The sequence below is a fragment of the Emydura macquarii genome, unplaced genomic scaffold (genome assembly GCF_026122565.2).
Source record: "Emydura macquarii macquarii isolate MOO-44397 ecotype Brisbane River unplaced genomic scaffold, CSIRO-AGI_Emac_v2 contig_2699, whole genome shotgun sequence".
In the NCBI taxonomy this organism is placed as follows: domain Eukaryota; kingdom Metazoa; phylum Chordata; order Testudines; family Chelidae; genus Emydura; species Emydura macquarii.
The window spans coordinates 4,149,813-4,159,031 of NW_027132836.1; the positions used below are offsets into that span (position 1 = coordinate 4,149,813).

At 63.9% G+C, this 9,219-nt stretch overlaps 1 protein-coding gene across 5 annotated transcripts in view; it reads left to right on the forward strand.

Annotated features, from left to right (window-relative positions):
- SMG6 (SMG6 nonsense mediated mRNA decay factor) overlaps positions 1-4,799 on the forward strand; it is a 139,926-nt gene extending 135,127 nt beyond the window's left edge. For all 5 annotated transcript variants that reach the window (XM_067565965.1, XM_067565964.1, XM_067565963.1 and 2 more), the window contains 3 exons: positions 181-392; positions 773-854; positions 3,100-4,799. In XM_067565965.1, coding sequence (XP_067422066.1) covers positions 181-392; positions 773-854; positions 3,100-3,230 — 425 coding nt within the window. In that variant the 3' untranslated portion in view covers positions 3,231-4,799. The remainder of the gene's footprint in view (positions 1-180; positions 393-772; positions 855-3,099) is intronic.
- Positions 4,800-9,219: the final 4,420 nt, after the last annotated feature.

Genomic DNA, 9,219 nt, shown 5'->3' on the forward strand with positions numbered 1-9,219 from the left:
GTCCAGGCATGAAGTGACTTGCCCAGGGTCACCTGCAGAGTTGGTGGCAGAGCCAGGTATTGAACCTGAGTCTCAGTCCAGTGCCTTAGCCATAAGGCAGCTCTGTGGCATGCTTTGGCTGCAGTTCCCAGCAGCATCCTGCTACCTACTAACCCCGTTCCTCTTCCCTTTTATTCCAAGTGATCAATGAGCTGGATGGCCTGGCCAAGGGCCCCGAGACGGAGCACCGAGCCGGGGGCTATGGCCGCCTGCTGCAGGAGAAAGCCAGGAAATCCATCGAGTTCCTGGAGGAGCGCTTTGAAAGTCGTGACAACTGCATGAGGGCTCTGACTAGCCGAGGCAATGAGCTCGAATCCATCTCCTTCCGCAGTGAGGACACCACCGGCCAGCAGGTACCGGGAGTCACAGCCCCAGGACACTGCCAGGAGGAAGCTTGCAGCACCGGCAGCCCCGTTTCTGGAGGGAGGAGGGGGAGCTGGTTCTGGTTCTGGTACTGTCTGAACAGAGAGCACTGCAGCTGGGCAGCACTTCCATGCACCAGGCCAGTGTCACGCCCGCCCATTAGCGTAGCAGGGAGGAGCCCTCTTGTCCAGCAGGGCTGGGAGAGGAGGGCTGTTCCCCTCTGCGAGTTGGATGTGTTTGGAGATGCCCTGCTGACCGTCTGGGCGCGAGGCAGTTGCCCTGAGCCCCGTGGGGTCAGTGCGGCAGCTGGGGCCAGGCGCTGTTTAGCAGTCCTCTTTCCTGACGCGGGTGATGTTGTCCTTCCTTCCAGGGCAACAACGACGACCTGATTCTGTCCTGCTGTCTCCATTACTGCAACGACAAGGCCAAGGACTTCATGCCCACTAACAAAGGTACAGGCACCCTGCAGCCTGGGCCGCTCACAAAGATGTGAGGGCCACACGCTGTGCCAGGCAGCTGAGGCGGATCCCTGGGGCCTGCACGCCATTTCTGGCAGGGATGCAGAGTTCATCACGCTCCCCTCCCAGGCCGGTATCGAGTGCCGTGCACCCTCTGTACGGAAGCCCTGAGTCCCTCAGCACAGGCCAGGGCCTGGAGCCGTTGTGCTGCAGGAGCAGCCTGTGCTCAGCCCGTTCTTATCACCATGCTGCCCAAAAGCCTCCAGCAGGATAGGGGAGCCGTGTGCTGGCGGCCAAGCACGGCCTCTGCTCGGGGCAGCTGAGAGTTGAAGGGCTGGTATACTCTACACAGTTAGGTTGGCTGCCTACATCGCTCAGGGCTGGGGCGCGTCACTCCCTGTGTGATGGAATTAAGCTGACCTAAGCCCCAGTGTCAGCAGCACCGGGCTACCAGGAGATGTCTTCTGTCACCGGAGCTCCTGCCCCTTGGGGAGGTGGATTTACTGCAGGGATGGAAGAGCCCCTCCCATCGCCATGGTCAGTGTCTACACTCCGGTGCTACAGCGGCACGACTGGTGCAGGCCTATCCCCAGGGCTGTCTGCACCCTACTCCGGTGCACAGCTCTGCTCTCTCTTCAGTCTGCCCACTTGGCGTCTGACACTGCGTACCAAGATCAGACAAACCCAGGGCTCTTTGCAGAGGCTGCTGGGATGGAAATTACATCAGCAGCTGCCCAAGAAATCAGCGCACATTTGTCAGCGCGAATTCTTAGCAGCTTAACTTGTCAGATTCGCAGAGAAACCATCACCAAATGTTTATGCGTAAATGATGCTGAATTTTAAAATCATGTGGATTATGGTGGATGCGGCCTGACAAGCTGACAGCCTCTGGTTTGTAACAAGGAGCTGCGTCCCCAGGCTCAGAACAGAGGATGTTTATTGTTACACATTTCTTAACGTGTCCGTGCAAAACCTCCTGATCCTGCTGCCAACAGATCTTGGGGCCCTCCCCTCCCAGCGCCGCAGATCCCAGGGCACCCTCCTGTGGGCCTGGCCTTCCCAACCCACCCTCACAAGACGGCACATCCCCAGACAGCCTCCCATGGGCCTGCCCCTACCAGCGCAGCAGATCCCGGGCTTCCAAGGGCTCATTTTTTCCCATTCAAGCCCTGGCTCAGAGACACTGTTTCCGATGCTCAGGGGAGCAGTCCTCTGGTCCAGCTGCTCGCATGCAGCCCGTTCACTTCCCTGCTGCACTCACGGAACCAGAGCTCCCAGCTCAGCAGGCTGGATGCAGGAAGCTCACCCAGCTGGCGGGCGAGACCATGTCCGTGATTTCTCCGGGTTCACTTTTCTGTAGCTATTTCCAAGCCAATCTGCGCCACCAAAGCCCTTGTGCTTGTGGCCCCCTCAGAAGGAAAATGGCTGCTCAGAATAAGGCTGGGTTTAGATCTTACCGTGATATCCCAGGGAACAACAGCACCAGCTTCCTGCTGGGATGCTTCTGAGGCTGTATCCCTGCCCCTCTGAGCCAGGCAAACGCACTGCCTGCTCTGGGGTTCTGCCTCGCACATGGGCCCAGCCTGGCATAATCAGGGCCTCTCCAGGGGGCGAGCAGGACGGGCATGCATGCTGGGATACTTCGGGATCAGATCCGATCTGTGCCAGGGACACAGCATGTCTGCCCTGCCTTGCCCTGGAGCTGCCTCTGCTGGGTTCAAGGTCAGTGTGCAGAAGTGATGAGGCTCCATCAGAAACGATCCGGCATCCAGTCAGGAATGGGGGGTGCTTCCAGGCAAGTATCCTCATGAGCCGGAGCCTGGCCTGGCAGCTGAGCCAAGCCCCCAGGTGTCAGGAGGGGTGAGGGCTGTGCCCAGGGCACCGGCAAGGCACTGTCTGCATTGAGTGCGTAACACCTCACACCACAGGTAGAATAGCCTCACCAGAGTGCCCCGGGCTGGGGCTCGGCAGAGCATGCGTTTGCAGCAGGCGGGGTTTGAGGAAGGGGAGGTCACGTAGCGCACGTGGGGAGAAGGGGAGGTTGTGCCAGGCATGGGGGCAGCATGAAGGAAGGAACCAAATCGAGAGGGAGAAGCAAAGAGCGGGCTGGGGGCTGCGGGCCAGCGTTTGGTGGAGCAGCGCCGGGTGGCTGCCCAGCCTGTGAGTGCTGATAGCATGAGTTCAGTGGCTGGCAGCAGCTTCCCCAGGCACACGTCCATTCTCTGGCATGTTGTTTCAGATGATCCGATCCGTCTGCTCAGAGAGGTGGTGCTGCTCACGGATGATCGGAACCTGCGTGTCAAGGCGCTAACCCGCAACGTGCCCGTGCGGGACATTCCCACCTTCCTGAAGTGGGCCCAGGAGGGCTGAGCGGGTGCGAAGGGGAAGGAGATGTCCCCGAGTGAGTGACGCAGCGTGTTGCTGGTGGGAAAACGGCTTTCGAGGCAGCCCTACACCACCGCCACTATCTCCTGACCCGCCACTGAACAATAAAGACCACGTCTTCAAACCCAACCCCGAATGGCCGTGTGCAAAGGGCCCTGCAGGCAAAAAGGTCGTTGCTGCGGATGGGTCGTGTGGAGGCTGGAACTCGGCGGGTTCCTGTGGTCGTTGGGAAGGGGGGAGGCAGAACAGGAGGGCGCTGGTCCTTGGTGGAAGCTTTGGGCAAGCCCCATTGTCAGTCTCAGCCTCTTGCCCATGTCAGCTTCCTTGACTGGAGAGAGCTCCCGGCGGAGGTCAGTGTTATGCCTCGTGCTCTGCGTGGGCCAGAGCACCTGGGCAATGGGAGTCTCCTGTCTCCGTGCGGACAGGGGCAGGGACCTGGGATTGTGGCAGTTCCTGCTGGCAGGTGGCGCAGCCAGAGGTTTCCAGAGGGGCCTGAGTTCCTGCGGGAGCCCTGGCTGTCAGCCGTGGAGACCCTGTGCACTTGGAGGTCAGGCTGTGTCCTGCATCAGCCATCACCGCGCTCTGGCCTCCTCGCTCACACCTTTGCTTTTCCTCTGCCCTTCCCCATCCCTGCTCCTTCCATTTTCCTGGCAGCTCGTGGCTTAGTGCCCCTCATCTGAGCCCCAGTTGTGTCCCAAGGGAGCAGGGCCGGGGCCGGCCCAGCACATCAGCCCCTTTACTTCCTAGCGATGGAGTCTGGCTGGAGACTAACTTGTTTGCGGCTCCTTTCCCCCGTTTGGAGATGCTCTTATCCCCTCTGCAGCAGTGGGGAGCAGCTTCTGGTTTGAGCGCATCATCTCGAGCATTAGGGGACTTTATTCTTTGGGATCGTTTGCTGCTTTCATGCTAAGGAAGAGCATCAAGTACCCTGGCGCCATTGTTCCTTGGTTGTTTTTGTCACTCTGCCCCACACCCCCTGTCCCATGTACCGCCTGATCTCCCTGCTTTGCCCCTCCACCCGTCCTGCTCTGCTCCCCCAGACCAGATGCACACCCTTAGCTCCTGCCCCACGCACTCCTTGCCTTTTGTCATGCTTACAATTTGCTCTTAAGGTTTTGACGTTCCAATAAAACTCGGTTGAGTCTGCCTGAGATCACATGACAGGCCGTGCTTTGGGGTGCTCTGTGCCCCCCCTCACAGGATGGGGCAGTCACAAGGCGCCACAGGGACCCGAGAAGGGGAATGATTCCTGTGGCCAGAGGGCAGCAGGAGCTGGGCTGGGCGGGACCGCTAACGAGGCCCTGACACCAAACTGCCGGTGGTTGCTGCGTGAGCAGCTTTGTGTGGCCTGGCTGCCCCTTCCCCATGGCTGGGCAGCCCTGGAGCTGACCCTATTGCCCCCCTCTGCCTCCCTGAGTGGGCAGATTCCCACGGCACCAGCCTCGGTGCAGGCTTGTGTGGGCTGGGCAGGCAGCTGTCACCCCCCGCTGCCTAGGCCCGTCTAGTCTGCGTCAGAGCGATGGGGCGAGCCACGGTACAGCGGGCGAGGGAGCTGTGGTCACCTCCATCCCCATGGCCGGGCAGGGCTTTGCCATGTCCCCGGGCAGTTCTGTGGCCGTGCAGGTGCTCAGCACCTTAAGGAAGGCGCGATGTTGCCCTCTCTAGGGACTTCACTGTACTCCCAGGCCTTCCCCAAATGGCCGCAGGTGCCCAGCGCGCCAAAGGAGCTGCCCCCTGGGTGGGCTGGATCAGAGAGAGGGAGGGAGGGAGGCAGCGGTGAGGGCGCTCCTGCCTTCCTGGGGTGGGTGAAGCTGGCTGGCTCGGGGGAGGCGGGCAGGGGACTGCTGGCTCTGGAGTCACTCAGCAGAGAGGGCAGTTGGTGCTGCTTTTGCCACGCACAGATCCTCCAGCCTGCCCCAGGTGCTGCCTCCCCTGGGGCCGGGGCATGGGAAAGCAAGCGCTAGGGACTGAGGCGGGGTTAGAGCTGGGCCCCCAGGCGCTGCTGTGCAGCGTTAGAGGCCGTGTGCGCTCCCAGCCGTGTTAGCCAAAGGGCCTCTCAACCACTGCAGAACCTGACGTCCTGTCACCGCTTGCTCCAGCAGCTGGCTGGGCGAGGGGCCACCGCGCAGCGCTGCGAAGCGAAACCAGGGCGCTGAGGCTGCTCCGGTACCAAGTCCAGCTGCCAGGCAGGGCTCCTGCAAGCAGAGCCGGCCTGCTGCTGCTCCTAAGGGAACTCAGTCCTGAGCACTGCCGCCTGTTGCTGGACACCCAACCCGGGACCTGTGGGGCTAAGCCCGCTGAAGCCACCGGAGCCCGTTGTGGAACAGACGGGGTGTGTGCTGCTGCTGGTGTGAGCTGTGCCGGGACCCAGGAGCTGGGGCTGTACGCGACATTCGTCCATTTTCTTTTCCCTAAAGCCTGTTGTATTTGAAACGTTTCTTCTAATGAACCCAGCGAGCTCCGCCATTGACGGCCCGCCTGAGACACGGCGCTGGGAGCGAGCTGGCCCAGCCGGAGCCCAGGAATGGGGCGCTCCGCTCTGAGCTGGCCACCCAGTGCCCGCCCCCGGCACCCTGGTGATGGGAGGATTGCCACCACCATGTCCCCTGGACGCAGCTGGCGCCAGCTGCTGCTTCTCAGACCAGACTGAAGCTAGGGCTGTCTGTGATCTGACTGGGCTGATGGTGCTGGTAGCACGAACTACTGCAGTGGTGTGAAAGCAGCTGGACACGCTCACCCACTCATGATGGTCCAGAGACACATCCAGGTATCACAGGCTCTGGGGTCTGGCTTGCCCTGCCCTGCCCAAGCCTCATGTGCGGGTCACCCAGTGCCCGGGAGGCCGCACCGTTCCGAGATGTCCAGGCTTCCGGCTGGTTTGTTCGGATGTTTTCGTAATCATTTCTCCTGCAAACGCCTCGCTGGGTCTCTCTCGTTCTGGTCCCTTTGCCGCTGGGGGCGAACCGGGGCTCGCGGGCCTGCGGCAGCTGCAACCCTGGGAACCGCTGTCGAGTTTGCGAGCGGAAAGCAGCGGGCCTCCCGCTTTTCCAGCCGGGGGAGAAGGCTTCCCGGGGACCCTGGCGTCTGGCCACTGACTTCAGTGGGGCCAGGATGGAACCACTGAGCCCAGCCATGCGCCCTCCTGCCCAGCCCCGGCCAGAGCATCTCCCCCTGCGTCCTGCAGCCAGCCCAGAACTGCTGGAGCTGAACTGCCCATTAGCCCCCTTCACCCGGTGCTGTTCTCCCCGCCGGGGCGCTTGTCACCCCCACGCCCAGCGCTGTGATCCAGCAGAACCATCCCCCTGCCTGCCCCCAGGGCTGCCCGTCCAGCAGCACCCCCGCCGTAGCCCCCCCCCACTGGTGCCCCCAGGCTCTGCCTAGAGTCCCCGTGCAACTGCATTACAGCCCCTGCCCCGGGCTGCGCAGCCGCTCGCCCCAGTGATCTGCCCTCCCCGGCTCGGCCAGTGCCTGCCCCGCTCCCAGGCCTGCCCCTAACGCTCCGGCGCACAGCTCAGCGGAGCCAGGCCCCACGGCGGAGCTGGGCCCATCCAGACGAAGGAAGGAGCTGGGCCGCACGTGTTAATGTCACTTTATTGCTGGTTGGGTGAGTACAGAGAAAGGCTGGTACAAATCAGAACCATTTACACGCCGGGCGGGGGCGCGGGCTGAGCTGGAGCCAGGCCCGGCCCGGCCCTGCCTTGGACACGTTCCCCTCCCCGGGCGTTGCTCACAGCTGCCGCAGCTTTGTCCCTGATGGCTGCAAGGGGCGCAGGGCAGCCTGTGTCTGACGCTGGCCCAGGCCGAGCCCTTCGGTCGCTTGGGGAGTCCGTTTGTGCCCAGGCTCCTGGGGCACCGGAGCTGGGTGGGCCCGGACCCCGGCACGGGAGATTTGCACCCCACGGCCGCTGGGGCTGTGGCGGGCGGCGCAGCCAGGCAGGCTGAAGGCACCATTGGTTTGAGGCCGGGCACAGTCGCCCCGTGTGCAAAGGAGAGAAGAGAAGGAAGGGAAAAGGGTTTCACATTATCCCCAGGCCGGAGGGGTGGGCTGGGACAGCCTCGGGTCGCCCAGGCGGGGCCTCGTGGCCTGCGCCCCGCCCGACGCCTTTGGTGGCTCAGTCTGGCCCGAGCAGGGGCGGCCCACGGCAGGACTCCAGGCTCGGCAGCACCTGGCTCGTGTGGCCCCTTAGTCCAGGCGTGTGGGGCGGATCTGCCCGCTCAGTGCAGCCCCGGGCCCGAGGGGCGGAGGTCAGCCCACTCCTATCGGCCGGGCGGCCGGGCGCCCGCCTGCCTGCAGTACCCCCTCCTGGCCCGGCGCAGAGCCCAGCCCGCTGCCCGTCCGGGCCACTGCCCCCCACGGGCTGCAGCACCAAGCCCAGCCCCACCCGGCCTGGGAACGGCGCAGCCCAGGTGGCCGCTGCCTCTCCCTGGCTGCGAGAGCGGCTGGTGCCCGGCCCAGCAGGAGACGGCGCCAGTGTGTGTCTGTCACAAGCTGGGCCCAGGACTCAGCCTCCAGGGAGCAGAGGCGAGGGCGCCTCACACCCGACCTGCTGCGTGGACGGGACGGGCCGGGGCGTCTGCAGAGACACAGCCCTTCGGTGCAGAGCGCAGCCCGGCTCCTGGCCCTGCACTCACAGCCTGGCCCCTCTGCCCTGCACCAGCCATAGGCGGGGGGGGGGGGCCCAGCCCCAGGAAAGCCGCTGGGGGCGTTAACAACCCCCTCCCGCCAGTGCTTTATTTGTGCTGAAAGGGGCCGGGGCTCAAAACAATCCTTGTCCTTTCATAACTGACTCCGCAAACCCAGAGGCCGGGCCTGCACTGCCGGGCCAGGGGGGCCGGGTCTCAGCCCTAAGAGGCCCTGGCACAAATCAACCACTGACTCCCATGGCCTCACGTTGCCAGCCCCACCCCCCAGCAAAGACCCCCCCTCCAGGGAGACAGCAGCATTCACCCTTCGTCCCTACCGCGTAGGGGCCCCTGTGACCCCAGAGAGTAAAAAACTGCTGCGGGGGGGGGGGATGTGTCCCAGGGGCTCAGTCTGGGGACAGCCGTGCCCCAAGCCCTGCGCTCTCCCACCAGCTGCTGGCGAGGGCAGGGGGCTCGCTCTCTGGGGTCAGCTTCCTCAGGAATGGCCAGGGGCAGGAGTTCCCTGAAGCAGCTGGGCCGGGCCTGGCTCAGGCAGGACACGGGGGCTATCCCTGAGACTGGCCGGGGGAGGCTGGTTCTCCTCCACAGGTGGTTGCTTTGGTTTCTGCTTGCCAGGCAGGGCCCAGGGCCGGAGGATCTTGGCGAGCCAGGCCCATCAGTGGGAGCTGGGAAGTTGGAGGGCTCAGGCACTGGGGATCGATCTCGTGGGTCGTTCTCCTGACCCTTCCCCCCCCCAGGCCCAGCTGCAGCCAGAGCCGGGAGAGGCGTTGTCATGCACTGGCTCTGGGCCGTTTGCTGGGCCAGGGCACAGCGCTCCCTGCAGAGCATCCAGCCCGTCTGCTGCTCCTCTTACACCCAGGAGGGGCCAGCGACTGGACAAGGCTGTGCCCACAGGCCCCGCCCTCCTCCGCGTGCCTGCAGCTCCTCCGTATCCAGCTACAGCTGCTGAGCCACGGCCTGCCCTGCTTCACTTCCCTCCTGCCCTCCCCAGCCCCCATGACCAGTCTAACAAGGCTGAGGGCGGCAGAACCGGCTCCTGTCCCCCACCCCCGGCAGCCGGGGCAGACAGTGCCACATGGACGTGGGAGCCCGGGCGACGCGAGGCGTCCGTGTGCGTGTGCGGAGCACAGGTGGGTGAGCAAGGGCGAGGGGCAGCTGCAAAAGCCAGTTTTGGTTGAGGCACAAAGTGGAGCTGCAGCAAAAGCCTGGCCCCCTCCCAGTGCCCCCGGCTCCTCCTAGCCGGCCCCATGGGGAAGCTGGGCTCCAGGCGGCCAGAGCCCGGCGGCTGCCCGGGGCTGGAGTCAAACAGTGGGCCCAGAGTTGGATTATT